Genomic DNA, 16338 nt, shown 5'->3' on the forward strand with positions numbered 1-16338 from the left:
TTTATTAGTTCAAACCAGTATTATCTAGATCAATTACACTAATGAGCATTGATAACACACAAGCTGCTGCAATGAAGGCAAGAATGGAGCAATTAAATACTGACTGTGTTGGCTTGGAGCGGTCAAGAGCAAACACGGAGTGGAATGTGACATATGGGCATAGTATAACCTTGGCATTCCATGGTAGAAGATACAGCAATCAGGATATTGGAGAAGTTGTTTAGATTATTTTTTCAACCCAGAGTATAATCAAAGGTACTCGATGTGTCCCAGTGCTTAACACCTTGAATGTACAATATATCTTGTGTATCTTAAAGATCTTATAGATCTTGTAGATGTATTTCTTCCTTACACTGAGATATCAGCTGTATCTCCACAGATTTGGAGGAAATGCTGCATTACCCTCCAGAGAAACCTGCTGTTCATCAGCTGGTGGTTATCATGCCCTTCCTTTAGGACAGATTTATAGGGTATCTGCTGAAGGAAAATCAGGAACTGCTGGGTAAATTCTGCTGGGCAATGAGGAAAAGATTTATTGGTCAAAAGAAAATACAGACTCATTGATCCGAGGAGAATAATGGGGTATATTTTTGACTGAAAGCTTATCTCAGGAAAGGGAAAGTACTATCTATAGCTTTCTAGGATGACATAAATATTTGGAGATATGTCATCTAAGTACTGTATTTCTTATCAGTGAAGTAAACAGAGCAAGATGTCATTATTAAAACTTTCAGTTTGGAATCCCTGCATGACAAATGCTACAGAAAAAAAAAAAAAAAAAGTCTTCTTTTAAAGGTCACAATGTACAAGGAATAAGAAGAATGTCTAAGGAAAGATTTCTTTTAAAAATAGATATATTTGATTTGATTTCTGTTGCATTTTTTTTGCTTCCCTTCCCACATCCTTTCCTTCATTTAAGAAAAGTCAAAGCTAAGTTTAACTCCAGTTCATTTGGTTTTAAGGTTTGAATCCATGCCCAACAGAGCAATGTTCAACAAGGATGGAAGGACCCAGAGTTCCTCAGAAATGTCCTGGTTTCTATGGTCAGGACTGATCATATCCAGAGAATTAAAATCAAACACTTATGTTGATTTTTCTGGAAATTGGCCAAGCTCCTCTAGAATTTACACTAAAAATACACAGCTGGAATGCAGCTCTGTACTGGATGCAAGAGGCAGATTCCTGAGGGAATTCATCCACTCCCTTTTTATCTAAGCAGAAATTGGTGGTAGACTCATCTCATGTTACTTTGTAGTATTGACATCTACAACAGGACAAGTCTTCCTGGTCAGCTCAGAGAAACAAAACCACTCCTGGCACTGGTCACTGGATGGAATTCAGACATCCACTGATTCCTTAGGCAAAACAAGCCTTTCCTGGATCTCTCAGGAACATTCCTCAACCTCATCTGGCTGCACACTCCCATGGCCACTCCACCAAAGAGATGGAGGTGGCCAAAGCTACCTCAAAGGGAGCTCCACCTTGGCGGCCTGGTCACTCAAACTCCCATGGTGCTACAGGTGAAGGTGTTTTTCTGGAGGAGGAACTTCCTCATCCTAAGGCAAGCGTTCAGTGTACAGTGGGATTTTACCTGGCAGTGCATTTTCCATGGACATTTACAGGACACTTCTCAACACCCCTTCACCCCTCCCCACTTAGGACTAAAGGTGGCTTTGCAGCCAGCAGAATGTGCTGATACTTTACCAAAATAGACACCAAAATAGGAGTTTTAATGATCCACCAGAATGGGGATTCCACTACTTCCTCCCAGCACCTGAAAAGAAACAAAGCCAGACTTAAAACATCAAGCACAGCAAGCAAGCAGGTCTGTAACCTTCTCAGCTTTCCCTAAAAGCTAAGTTTTGCTAGGCTGGGTTGTGCAAAGAGGACTAAACCTCGTGTGTATGGACTGGGAATGGCCAAAACTTGCTTTGCAGTGGCTGTGAGCGCTGCTAGGTACCAGATATCCCAGACGTAATGCCGAGATTATCCCCTTGGCCATGGAATGGGCTGGAGGATGCTAGGCAGCATGAATGTGGGCGAGGTGGTGATTTTCTTAATTTCTCCTACACTGAGCTCTGCTGCAGGGAAATTCTGTCAAAACCATGAAAATCAATCAAAATCTATGAAAAGATTCACCAGGGCTCCAGCACTCTCCACCATCCTGGGTGGAGGAGGTTTGGTAAGCACAGAGTAATTGGCACCATCAGAAAAAAACCAATCCATCGTGTCCTTCTGAAAAAGATAACAGCCTGTGGTGGGATTGGCCTCACTAAATCCAGAGAGCTGCACCTGAGCTATGGATTGAATTAGAAAAGTCCACAGGGTCCAGGGTGGGATTTATTTCCTCCTGAAGCCAGAACTGCCTGAACACACCACCACTCACCTGGGACTGCATTTTAAAGCCAACGAGGAAATGAGAGGAAAGGACTGATGTGGAAATGACTGATACTGCTCGGGACATGTTTATCTGCAGAGTCAGGTGAGAGAAGGTGCATTTTTAGGAAAACATTCATGGAAATTGGGCAGCTTTCATGTTAGGAATAGATTAGGGGAGCCTGCTGTAGACAATTTCACACGGATTCGGCTCCTCTAATTCCAAGTGTTGGCAGTGCAGGCAGCAGGAGATGAAGAGAGGCACTTTTAGGGCACAGTTCCTGAGACCTATTTTAAGCACCAACTTTAGGGTGATAAAAATTGCACTCCGTGGACTACACTGACTAAATCTCCACTAACTCTAAAGGGAGATGGAGCAAATTGCTCACATCCAGATGCTTCCAGTTAGGTGTATGCAGCCCTTTCATTTAGAATTAAAGTGGCCCTCATTATGTCTAGTGCACTTCATTTTTGAAATAAATTGAGACAGTCTGAATGAAGGTCACTTTCATTTGGAGTTAGAATGTTTAAATAGAGGCTTAGTGTTGTTTAACCAATCTTCCATAATTAGGGTTTATTTAATCTGGATTAATTTCCTGCTATTTTTTTCTCTGCAGGTAATGAAAAAAAAAATCTATGTTAGGTATTAATATATTCTGTAAATTCAGGCTCTGTTTTACTCAGCACAAAAATGTAGGGCTTTAAAGCCCCCAGAAAATGCAAAGAAGTCTGTATTTTTATTAAGAATTGTTGGAGCTGAGTGGGAATATATAGTAAGGAATACTGGTGTCCAGAATGGTTAAATCCTCCTGTCTCTGTCTCATTGTAGAGGCTATTTATTAACAGAGTAAATAAGGTCAGTTTTATGCAGATAGAGTGAAACCATAAAGGAAGTGAGTAGCCCTCAGGAAATGTGCAGGCGTGACTATAAATCAAAAATGCAATGAGAAATCTGAGCTGCTTCTTGTACTGAAAAAAGGGCAACTCAGGACACATTTGGAGGGGAAGAGCACACGGGAGAAAATGGAGTTAACTCCAGGATGCAAATGCAAGAAGTAAGGGAATGCACACTGAGGAGAGAATAAACACTTGATTCTGCATCTCTTTGGGGTGTTTTCTTTTAAAACCCATTCCAATTACTGCAGTCTGACTGCTTGAATAAAAGCAAGAATGAGGATTTCAGGATCAAATCCTCTTTGCTTGCACATATCCTTGGATAACTTTGGTATCTGCCTGATTTCTTAGCTCCATTCTGTCTGCTTCTCATACAAAATATCAAAGGCTGCTGCTAGGTTAAAGAGGATGAAGAATAGAGACTATAATCTGCCTGAGGAAAAAAAAAAACCCACAGAATTTTTAGCCTTTTTCTGTGAGAGAGAATTGGGTGTGTTTATCAATTCCTTGCTGCATGAGCATGTTTAGTGTCAATTCTGCAGGGTGCAAAGCTCTGCTCTGAGCAGGGGGTCAACTGCAACCATCAAGGTCTGCTCACAAATTCCCTGCAAATATCCTGACCAAGGCATTGGGAAGAAAACAGGGAGAGTGTCGCTGGCCTAAAGTGACATTTCAGGGAGATCTTGGAGCATTTCCTGGTTCCTGGTGACAGGGGAGAGGTTCCACTGCTGCTGGGTTGTGGGTTCCTAAGGCTGCAGGGCTTTCCTTGACCATAAAGGTGAGCAGAATTATAAAGGAAAGATAATTGAGGGCGCAGGCTTACCCAACATCGAAAAAGTAAATCCTGACAATAGTCCAGGCAGTGATGAAAACGGAGGGGGCACCTGAGCAGAGAAGAGATGGTGTTGCTGTCAGAAATCATGATCAAACGGTTATCTGATTTCATTACCAGATTATTTAAATTCTGCCTAATTTCTCAGGGCTGTTCTCCCTCGCTCTCCATCTCTCCTGAGTGACTGAGGGGATGCCTTCCCTCAGGAGTGGGAAAATGCTTCACGTTGTCAACCCAAAGAGGTAACATTGCCTTTCCCTCCCTCTGGCCATGCAAGATCAGCTCCCTGTAACTGATCCCAGCACGTTGATATTCCTGTTGCAGTGCCTAGAAAAAACTTCCAGTGGTGAAATTCAGGGAATAGGGACCACTTGAGAGTCCTACAGTGCGGACACCTGTACCTGAGGAGGTCACCACAGGCTCTCTTTAGCATCAAGGGGCAGAATTATGTGCTTCTCACACACAGGTCATCCAGCTACGTTAAATGTTTGATTTAGGACAATAAATATGAAATATCCCTGGACTCTTTTGCCCTGTAAGGGAGCCTGGAGTGCCAAGTTCACACGCAGCTGTCTGTAGTTGGCCAGGTGAAGCTGCTTCTGCTCCTCACTCCATGATCTGCCAGACTAAAGTGGTCTTGTTCCATCCTTGCGCTGGCTCTTTTCTCTGTCTCTTGTCTTTGACTGGATTTAGGTTGGAAATACTCCAGGAAGGACACGTCTCTTTGCTCTGTGTTACTCACAGATTGTCTATAGTTTATTACCAGTCATTTCCAAGTGCAACCCTACTAAAGTCAGAAAGAACTGTAATTAGCACATCCAAATTATTAATTCATGCATAATCCATTCCAGATCCATCCCTGATGCCCTTGCAAATGATGGATGACTGGAAGGCCAAAAATTCCCTCAACCACCTGCTGTGTTCTGGAATTGCCCTTCTGCTCCCAAGCAACCTCAGGACACGTTAAGAGTGCAAGAAATTTCCTGTGATTTAAATTGTTACCTTCGTGCATTTTTCTTTAAAACCTTCCAGCTCTCCAGTGCTGAAATAAAGAATATCTAGAGCACAAGGTGAGTTTAACGAAGGTCTGACCTGATTAACTGAACAAGACCTGCTCCCATCATCCCTCCTTCTGCTCAGAGCACGGAGAATCATTTCTCTTTTGCGGTGTGAACCCGAGTGTAGCTCCTGTCAGTTTTGATGGAAGTTACTCCATGGGTAACTGATCAAATCCCGAGCCCAGGTGGATCCCTGGACAAGGCACAATTTTATTTTATCTTTTCTTCTCAAGATTCTTCCCCACTCTAATTATTTCTCAGTTTCTGCTATCAGGAGCAGGCAGTAGAAAATTATCTTCTTAGTTAAATATAAATCTTCAACTAAATGGCATAAAAGAGAAAAAGATCTCTGTTCCCTTTTTGGAGAAATAAAAGAAGTTGATCTTGTAGGATTAATTTGCATAAGTCAGCAATTCAGTTGTGAGTTACTTTGTGAAGAGCTTAATTCTTTCTTCCTTGCCATTTTTCTTATTTTATTTTGTTCTGCACATTTTATATTATTTTATTTTATTTTATTTATCATTTTGTTTCTATTTTATTTGATGTGTTTGAGACCAGATTTGTGTTAAATCTGGAAAAATCATCAATGCAGTGAGCAGAAGGTTATCAGCATTAGCACACAGGTGATGGGATCTCAAGGCAGCTTGCTGGCCTGAATTCAGTGTCTGGTTCAGTCCAGGAGTTCTGCCTTGCTGGGATCCATCCTTACAATTTAAGGCCAATGCATGATATCAACTTCGGGATCCCAGTCAGGATCGAAGAATTCCTCCCCAATATCTAATCTAAATCTACTCATTTTCAGTTCAAAGCCATTCCCTGTGTCCAGTCCTTCCATCCCTCATCCTAAGTCCCTCTCCAGCTCTCCTGAAGCCCCTTTAGGCCCTGGAAGGGTCTCTGAGGCCCCCTGGAGCCTTCTCTTCTCCAGGTGAACACCCCCAGTTCTCCCAGCCTGGCTCCAGAGCAGAGGGGCTCCAGCCCTTGGAACAGCTCCGTGACCTCCTCTGGAGTTGCTCCAACAGCTCCACATCCTTCCAGTTTTGGGGACCCTGCAGCTGGATGCATCTCTCCAGGTGGGGTCTCAGATGAGGAGAGTAGAGGGACAGAATCACCTCCCTCAACCTGCTGGTCACGTTTCTTTTGATGCAGCCCAGGACACAGCTGGTTTTCTGGGTATGTTTTGGCCTCATGCCCAACCTCTCATCCAGCAGCAACCCTCAAATCCTTCTCAGGATTTAGGGGGGCTGGGTGCTGTATTCTACATCTCTGCCCCACCTGAGCCTTCAGGTATCTGTGCTAAATTCCTGCTAAAAATGCCACTCAGGATCCCCTCCTGGCATCCGTTGGGGAGGAGATGCGTACCCCAGCCGATTAAGATGTACCACCAGAAGTACTTCCTCTCGGAGAAGAAAGAGATGACCAGCAGGGTGTGAAGGTACAACCCCTCCACCAGCAGCCAGAAGAAGTTGGCCATGACACAGTACTGGAAGAAAACCATCATGGCCTTGCAGCCTACCTGGAAGAGAAGAAATGAACAGTAGTGAAGTGCAGGAAAGACCAAATTACCAGGAAACCTTGCTCTGGGTGTATCTTTGGGATTGCTTTGTGCAGCACCTGAACTCCTTATGGAATCAACTCTATGGTGAAAAGCCAAGTCTAAAAAAAAGTTGCTCCCCTTTAGGAAAAGAAGGACTGGGATACGTATTTTTAAAATAAAGGATAGGCAGGAGAAGCAGGGTAAGCACACAAAAGCATGCACAGCTTTTATTGCACTGGAAGGGCAGAGATTTGAAAAGGGAAGGTGAATTGTTTACCTTCAGGGAATGAGTAATTAAACACAGTGACTTGCTGTGTGGAGATTTCACTGCAGCACAGGTAATGGCAACAGTTCCCTTAGCAAAGAAATAAATAAAAAATGGAAATTTCTGACACTTTGCACCCAGTGCGTCATTGCACATCCTTGAGATGTTGACTCAGAAACTGCCCTGTTGCCTTCAGTGAGTTTGCCTGGCTGATACCCTGCATGTTCTGGGGCAAGTGTTTGCTCTCACTCCCTGGTTAGTGGCCCTTCCCTGGTGTCCTGCACATGTAGAATGCTGAATTTAGAGCCATAATTTGCACCAGTGACAAGACCCCATTTCCCTCCATGCTCCTGCTGAAAACAGTTGCTATGAAACACTGGTTAAAAGAAGAAGTGTGGAAAGTGTTTTTTCAATGCCACATGTTTTGGGAGTGTCTTTCCCCACCCTCAGCCCTCCCCTAAACCCATCAGTGTGTGACACTGGGGATGCTCACGGACTCCTGACAACTTCCATGCACCTCAGCTCCCTCCTGTGAGGCAGAGCATAAACACGGACTTGCTGAGGGGTGGTGATGGGGGAAAGTGGAGGCAGAGCAGGCAGTGAACTCCTTCCAACTCAGAATATTCTGTGTGTGACTTCAGGGACCGCTGGGGAGGGAAGGTGGCACAGGGCTGAGCTGGCAAAGGCTGGGGATGCAGCAGCCTCATCCCGATGGCATCATCACACATTTGGTCTCTCCCTGATTTTATGTGCACATGGCTCTGTGACATTGCCACCGCTCCTTCCTTTCCCCCAAAGCCTGAGTGCCTGCTTGGTGTGTCTGCAGCCAGCTGGGATCTGTGTGTGTGTCCTCAGCCCTACTGGCGCTACTGAATTCTTTTATGGTTTCACTCTTGACCCTAATTCAGCAGCTCCCAGGTGAGACACGAGGTTTAAGGGGGAAGATTTAATGCATTTCAACCACCTGCCTGTAAAACAAGGATTTCCTTGGAGATTGTACATCAGAGGATCCCTTCTGGGTGGCTGCACTGAACTTAGGGCAGAGGCAGGAGGCTGGAGCACAGCACAAGGGACTGCAAGGCTTCACAGGACGAGGGAAGGCTGCTCACAAACAGGGCACGTGCTTTCTGCCCAGCAGAGACTCTCAGGAAGGGACTTCCAGCCTGACTTTGCAGACTATTGCTGTACCGAGAGAAAGCTGTGCTGAACCCAGGCTGTGGCAGCAGAAACTGCAGATGCAAATCCATCCCTTCTTCTCCCAGTGCTGGCAAACATTGCTTTTGTGGCAGCCTCTGGCCCTAATTCCTCCCTTAAGGTGGTGGTGGCTTGTCACAAAGCTGAGGTGGATCAGGCTAGCAGTTGGATCCGATCATTTCTGAGGTCTTTCCAACCGTAATGATTCTATGGTTTTATTTCTCCACGCGCATGGGCAGCAGCTGGGATTTGGCAACTTCTTCTCTGAGGGACCTGTAACAGATCAATTCTTTTCTCCCTGCTGAGGGATATTTGCTTATTTGAGCAGTTCCCCACCCCTGGAATTTTCGGTTTTACCTGGAGAAAGGACATTTTTGTGCACCATTTTGAGCACACGGCAGTAACATCTTGCTGCCAGGGATCTCCTGTGGCACGGGGATGTTCTGCACTGGAACAGAGTTGGATGCACTGTCCTGTCCTTAAAATTAAATAATGGCGTTTTCCCACTGCCTGGGCTTGCTGCTATTGCCTAAGTGGGTAAGTTTAAAGCAGATATTTCTATGAGAGGTGCAGTTTGATTGTTGAGGATTCCACTGAATCCTCTTCAAAGACCAACTCAGCGGCACATTTGGAAAACAGCCCTTCCTGCCTTTTGGGATACCTTATTCCGTGCAGGACTTGGTAATGGGTCTCCACCTTCCTGATTGATTAAATTCAGCCTCAGAGTGGCTGTTACAATGCTGGGGAACAAAATCCTCATGTATGTAAGATATCTTATCCTTTAGATGACAGACACGGGGCAGAGATGAGCCATTGCATCTCTAGAATTTATTTTTTTCATAAAGAGCAGACCTCACAGTGTGTCACTGTTGAAAGACTAACACAGGCTATTTTTAGGACAGACATTTTAACCAGGAGAAGCTGAATTACATCACTGCTTTTTCTACTCTCTCTTCTTCCACAGGCTCATTTACAGCTTATTTCCCTGTCTTTCCTCAGTGATCTTGCCCTGCTCATGTCCACATGAGATGTGGCATGAGATGGTTTTTCCCTTGGCTTTGTGGATGGCACATCTACCCGAGGGGCTCCTCTATTTGGAGCTGCATCAGACATTGGCCTTTTGCTTTTCCCACAAGGATCCCCTCTCTTTTCACATGTGCTTCCAATGGCTGAACACTGGGAAGGACTCTGCCTCCAGCCAATGAGGCATTGAACTCTTGACCCCTCTTGACAAACTCTTTGACCCAAGACATTTGTGCTTCTCTTTGAATTCCTCATAGTCAATAAGAAAATTTAATCTTGATTATTGGAGAAGTTTGCTTGAGGATGGGGCATTCCTTAGACCTGCTCGAGGGCTTTCAAGAGAAAGAGGCAAAGAGAAGGGACACAAGGGTGGGAACAAGAAGACTGAGAAATAACCCTGCCAGGCTTTCTCCTTGTGCCCAGTAGCAGTTTGTACTTTCAAGTAATGTTAGCCCTGAGAAAAACATCTTCCTCTTCATTTTTTAGGTGGATCAGCTGGTTATTACATCAATTTTTTAACCCACCTAGAAAAACACAGTTCAGATGCTGGAGGCAGTAATTAGCTCAGAGCTGAACTGCACTAAATATAATTTATCATTCTCCTCCATGGCAAGAACTCTGCTCATTCATAACTCCTAAAGTTTGGCAGTCTGGACCAGCTGATGAATTTCTTGAGCTCAGTATGAGCGGCTTAGTTGGACAGGAATTGGTCTGAGTTTTTGAGGTTTACACACACCCAACCATGATTTATTCCTGTGAATGGAATAAAACTCTACAAAAAAAGTCAGTCAGCTCCACAGAAATGCCAACACAAGTCTCCCTTGCCTTCTTTAGTAGGGATATGGTGTGTTACAGGTTTAGGACTTGGGTTCAGGAAGGATTTAGACAAAAGAAGTACAAAGGGGCCCTTGAGTGATTGATATCCCACCTGTCACAGCTGGACTGGGAATACTGGAGTCACAACAATCCCTACCACAAGACTTGGCCTATCCCTCCCCCTGTATAGAATCATGGAATAATTTGAGCTGGAAGGGACCTTTTAAAGGTCCTACCCCTGTATGACCTGTCCTGTGCATGGACATAACCCCTGTGCAGACCCTGTGTTCCTCCCTCGTACCCATGAGTTCTGCAGCTTCCTGTGGGGTGGAAGCTTTGGGGCAGGGCACCAAGACACACTTAAGTCAGCTTAAAGATATATTTAAGACATCCCATGCAATCCTGGGCAGTGATGCAGCTTAAAGGTATATTTAAGACATCCCATGCAATCCTGGGCAGTGATGCAGCTCCTGGCATTATTTATGAAGTTGGGACAGTGCCTCCAGCAAAAATGTGGGCTCAGATTTACCTCAATCAACCAGTCAGGAAACCTGGAGACCTCAAAATCCCCTTTAAGGTGGTGCTGTTACCTGGGCTACCACCAGCACTGCAGGAGGAAGAGATTTACACTGAGATTCCTGCAGAAGACTGATGGAAACTCATTTTCCCAGTGACAGATTTATCTGGCACTTTTGTTTTATGTTGCCCAGAAGACACGAGCTGTGGGAAGGGCTGCTGGCTGACTCGTGCTGCATTTGCCCACAGCAATAGCTGATCTTCTCCCAGGCCTGGTCAAAGAGGCTTCCTTGATCTTATTTAAAAGCTTTTCGTAGCTCCCACTCAGGACCTGGAGAATGGGATAGCACGGGGCAGGCATCCCCTACTGTGGAGATGCTGAAATTAAGGACTTCCAGCACAGGGACTGCCCCAACCCTACATCGCTATAACTATAGTTCCACTTTAGACACTCATAATCATAATTAAATTCAGGAATCCATCAGTTTTGAGCTGTTCCCCCCTCAGCCCTTCTGTTGAGACATCCACTTTAACCAAAGTATAATGAAATCTGTAATGATGATCCAATAACCTTAATAATTTCTCTGCTTGTAAGGTTACACAACATAATTAATTCCCCATCTCGCTATCATGGCACTGGAATTCAGGTAAGTGTCAAATTCCCAATAATTTTGTAATCTAACTGCTCTGGCCATGGCTAAACAAGGCCCGTTAATTTCTGTGCATGTGGCATGGAGATGTCAGGATGGACTCGGTTTCTAAACAGGTGTTTTCAGTTTTCACCAGGTGTTTCTCTCTGCTTTTAACTTTTATTTCACAGAATCACAGAATCATTTGGTTTGGAAAAGACTTTTATTGTCATTGAGTCCAACTGTAAATCCAGCACTGTCAAGGCCACCACTAAACCACATCCCCAAGTGCCACATCTGCATCTCTTTAAATCCCTCCAGGGATGGGGACTCCACCATCTCTCTGGGCAGCCTGTTCCAATGCTTGAGAACCCTTTTGGAGAAGAGCTTTTTTTCTTACATCCAATCTAAACCTCTTCTGGTGCAACTTGAGGCCATTTCCTCTCCTCCTGTCCCTGTTCCCTGCGAGCAGAGCCCGACCCCCCCCGGCTGCCCCCTCCTGTCAGGGAGTTGTGCAGAGCCACAAGGTCCCCCCTGAGCCTCCTTTGCTCCAGGCTGAGCCCCTTTCCCAGCTCCCTCAGCCGCTCCTGGGGCTCCAGCCCCTTCCCAGCTCCCTTCCCTGCCCTGGACACGCTCCAGCCCCTCAATGTCCTTCTTGTCCTCTCAAGTAGGGATTTTTATTGTCCTGAGCAAACTTTCACCCTACACAAGCCGAGGACAAAGCCCCTGCTGACTTCAAGTTTCATGCTGGAGGCTGAATTTGTAGTAATTTGCCATGATAGCAAAGGAAATTGTTGGCAGAAATAGAAGAGTTCCCTAGTGGGTGACTCTGTTCCTCCCAAAATGAGCTCTTGGGTCAAACCAATTTGCTGAGCCAGGAAAAAAAAGAAAGGAGAAAAGACAATAGGAAGGGAAAGAATAAAAAAATAATTTTAAAAAGGGAAAAAAAAGAAAAAAGAAGGGAAAAAAAGAAGAAAAAGAAGAAAAAACAGAGAGGGAAAAGGGAAAAAAAGAAAAAAAAAGAAAAAGGAAAAAGAAAAAGAAAGGGAAAAAGAGAAAGAGAAAGAGAAAGAGAAAGAGAAAAAAGAAAAAGAAAAAAGAAAAAGAAAAAGAAAAATAAATATAAGGAAAAAGAAAAGAAAAAGTGCTACCTTAGGCTTAGCACACTCAACCTTTTCTGTAACAACAGCAAAAAAGCAAATTAAAAACAAACAAGCCAGACTGCCTGGCAAAAAGCCATGGCTTTCCTTTCTTCTCTCAGTTTAATTGCAGTTGCACAGATTCAAACAGGTGGGCAATAAAAAAGCCCCACAAAGTTTATGTGCTATCATGAAAATGAATTGTCTTCAAATACTCAAACGAGACAACTCCTCCTAAACCACTTGGGTGCCTTTGACTCCTTTCCTCCCTCCCTCCCTATTGTGGAGTGTGAGAAGCAGGAAATTTCAAACAATAAATTGCTGCACTAGTGGGTGGCTCTGCTGGTTTTCCTGGAAGATGCACAGAAATTTAGGATGTTAAGGACTTAACAATATCTATGAATATTCAAGAAATTCTTAAAAGGCCATCCTGACAGAAGCGAAGTGGCTCATGATGGAAGCACGTAGACTTCAGTTTGAAAGTCTCTGTTAAAGCAACTTCTCATCTATCAGGACTTATGACAAATAAAACCTTCATGGGAATAATAATTTTATGTCTTGATGATGGACCCTTCAGAGGCTTCAGCTCTAAGAATATACTTTTAAAAGTACAGACAGATCAGTTTAACTGGATTTATGGCCATTGTCTGTCTCAGGCACAGGGAGAAGAGGTCCCAAACCCACATTTTCCCTGTTAACTTCCTGCTCTGCACCAATAGCACCCCAGAAACATTATGCAAGTGCACTCTTAAGCCTTGGCAGTGGCAAATTAATTCAATTTATCTTAACCTGCTTTCCTCCAGGTCCCAATCCATTACATTTTCATGCACCCCTCATTGCCCCAAGAGCATGCCCTGGAATACTTGCTCCATGCTAGCTGTCACTGGGCAGTTTATGAAGCCACTATAACCTGGATTTGTGTCTGGGCTCGTGGATTTGTTACCACTTCATAAAACAGAAATGCCATTCCCAGATGGATGAGCTGGGCTGTGCAGCCTGACCCAGGTACACACACTGTGCCTCAGCCAGGTAAGGCTTTCCTGCTGCCATCAATACTGTGGAACAATGGACACATCAGGAAGAAGCTTTTGGATCAATTTCTATCTCTTTCCTGTGCCTCTTCCACCTGCAACAAGGCTGGGCCATTAACAAACCTGGATGGAATATTATTTCCCTGGTTAGAGAATTATTTCTGCAGAAACAGCTCAATCCATATGAAATCCAAAGTCCCAAGAGATAAACTTGGCTTTTCTCTGTGCTTTCACCTCCTCAGTGCCAGCTGAAAGCCAGCTGAAAATGACAAGGCACTTATTGAAACAGAATCCCAGAATGGTTTGGGTTGGAAAGGACCTTAGAGCTCACCCAGTTCCACCCCCTGCCATGGGCAGGGACACCTTCCACTATCCCAGGTGGCTCCAAGCCCCATCCAACCTGGTCTTGGACACTTCCAGGGATGAGGTGAGGATTTGCAAGGAGGTTATATGAGACAGCCTCTATTTCATGTGCAAAGCAGGGGCAGATCCTGCACTGATTAAAATAAATGGAGTTGCAGCAGTGAATTTTGTATGAAAATAAATGGAGCTGCACCATTAAATTCTGCATTAAAATAAATGGAGCTGCACCAATTTACACCAACAAAAAATGTGGTGCACATAACTGCACTTCATGCCTTGCCCACTTCCCATGCAGGCTTCCTCAAATCCAGCACTGTCCTGTTGGATTCAGGAAGAAACTCTTAGGTCTGCTTTCCCTCACACGAGAAGCAACTTTAAGCCCCATGACTGTGATCCTCAAGGCTATTTAAGAATTTCTCTTTGCTGGTTTTAACAGGGGTTATGTACCTGTCAGTCTTTGAAGGACTCAGCCTTTCTATTTTGTCTCGTAGGAATTCTTGTTTGACTTTTGGGACCCATCCTGTGAGTATTTCTGAGATGCTGATTAGCTCTGGCTGGTCTAACCTGGGTGTCAGATGACTCAGAGTTGAGTTTAGACTTAAAAATAGAATTATCTTGGTAAATGGGTTAAACTGTGCCTATTTTGTGCTCATCAATCACAGGATAATGGCACTTCTGAGCACATCTTCAGTGATAAGCCAAGCCAACCACAAGGCAGAAACTAAAAAGAGAAGGTGATTGGAGTTTTAATAAAGCCCATCCTCACACTTTTCCCATTTTCCCTCTTTTTTGGCAACTGCTGTGTGTTAAGGTGCCAGCCCATGATGGTGGCACTGCTGTGTCCAGGATTCTAGAGCCACTCAAGTAAAGAAAATTCCTGCTCCAGAGCTCTGCCAGAGTCTGACTTTCTGCCTTCATTCCTGGGTTATTTCCAGGATGCCTCCATTCCTGGGTTATTTCCAGGATGCCTCCATTCCTTCCCCCTGCTTTCTTCCTGTTGTTTTGTGTGATTTACAGGAGCTTTCTCTAGGGCTTGTTTTGTGGTTTTTTCCCCTTTTTTTTTCCTTTGCTTTTTTCCCTTTCCTTCTGTTTTGCTGTAAACTTTAGATTGTAGCAGTGATCATCAGATATCACCCAAGGAAACAACTGACTCCCTAATATTTGTTTTGCTTTAACACAAGTGCATAAAAAGGCTTCTACTCTTTCATTTCTCCATCATCCTGTGTATCGTGGTGCTCCCACACGGATCTGAGCAGCCTCACTGCTGGAAATGAAAATGTATCTGTCATTAACTTCCATAAATAAAGTTTTTTAGGGGGCTGTCGCCTGTTATCAGTTTGTCCTGAGAGAATTAATGTGAAAAAAACCATAATTTTCCACTCTGAAAATATGAGATATGTGTGTAAATTCTCAACTGCTGAACTCCCACTCTCCTTTGCAAAGAATAAATTTTTTGTTGGAATTTTTTGTCTTACTGGAATAATACAAAAGGAAAAAGATAAATGTGATCTCCCTTGGCTGAATCTTCAGCAAGGGCAAATTTGAAGAGCTCAGAAAAAAAGCCAGCCTGAATTTAATCTGTAGAACCTGATCTTTGTTTACAGCAAACTGTTGGCTTTGTCTTCAGCGAGGCTGGAAATGTAAGTGGTTCATCATTATTATGCCATCCAGATATGGCAGTAATGAAACTATATCAAAACCTATCCATAAACCCACAAAAAATTAATTGAAATGACAACTGAAGTGTTCAGTTCAATCCTTCTACCACATTTGTTGTTTTGACTTGTTGTTTTTTACAGGGTGTTCCCCAGGGAGAGAAGGAAAGGGGAAGAAAAAATTGTGGGAATGCCAAGAGGGAAGGGCACTAAATCTATGGAAACCAGTGTGAAAAACTAAAACTCCTACGGAGGCCTCTTGAGTCTGGAAGTGAAAAAAAACCAAAAACAAACCAGGAAAAATGAAGGCAAATCCAGGCTGGAAAATGGTGCGATTTTTCACACACCACGAACAATTTGCAGAGGTAACAAAGGCACGTGCAGAGAGTTTTCTGTCAGAAGTGATCGATTACTGAGGCAGAACACAACCTGAATGAGTCAAACCCAATAGATATTGAAGGAGTCTGAGTGGGTGGTTCCACAGAGCCCTCTGAGCCTGATCATCTCAACACCCAAGTGCTTAAAGCCCCGACTGACAAACACACTTGAGCAGGTGCCTGTTTTTAATCAATATAAGCCAATAGGATGATTCAGTTACACATAATTACAATAAAAAAGCTACATAAATACTTTATGAGAGAGAGGGAGAAAGTGGATTTGGTCTACTCATGGTACCTTGAGCAATAGGCTGTGTCTGTGCGTGGCCATCCCACCCTCTGCTGTTCGTATCCCTCTAGAAAATTCAAGGTCCCTGCGGTGTTTTGTTTCTTTACTGGAAAATCCCACAAAAAATCCACTTTTGGAAGAGGTCAGTCTAAGGATTGTCCATGAGCCAAGTGACCCACATTGTGCCCAGAAACCAGTCTGATAGATTTGGACACCTGGGAAGAGGAGAGGGAGCAAAGCCACCGGTGCTGAGTTTCCTTGGTGTGGGACAAGGGGCCTTGTGCAGGTCCTGGGTTTAAAGATCATTTAAACCTGGTGCATTTAGCCATAAAAACAAGCCCTGCTTG

At 44.1% G+C, this 16338-nt stretch overlaps 1 protein-coding gene across 1 annotated transcript in view; it reads right to left on the reverse strand.

The window, feature by feature from the left end:
- The window catches only part of VIPR1 (vasoactive intestinal peptide receptor 1), a 100005-nt gene that overhangs the window by 14793 nt on the left and 68874 nt on the right, over positions 1-16338 (reverse strand). Inside the window, exons 7-9 of the mRNA XM_048313360.1 lie at positions 6520-6673; positions 4094-4154; positions 1705-1774 (exon numbers count right to left, since the gene is read on the reverse strand). Of these exons, the coding sequence (XP_048169317.1) occupies positions 1705-1774; positions 4094-4154; positions 6520-6673 (285 nt within the window). The remainder of the gene's footprint in view (positions 1-1704; positions 1775-4093; positions 4155-6519; positions 6674-16338) is intronic.

This window comes from Corvus hawaiiensis, chromosome 1 (genome assembly GCF_020740725.1).
Source record: "Corvus hawaiiensis isolate bCorHaw1 chromosome 1, bCorHaw1.pri.cur, whole genome shotgun sequence".
Classification (NCBI taxonomy): domain Eukaryota; kingdom Metazoa; phylum Chordata; class Aves; order Passeriformes; family Corvidae; genus Corvus; species Corvus hawaiiensis.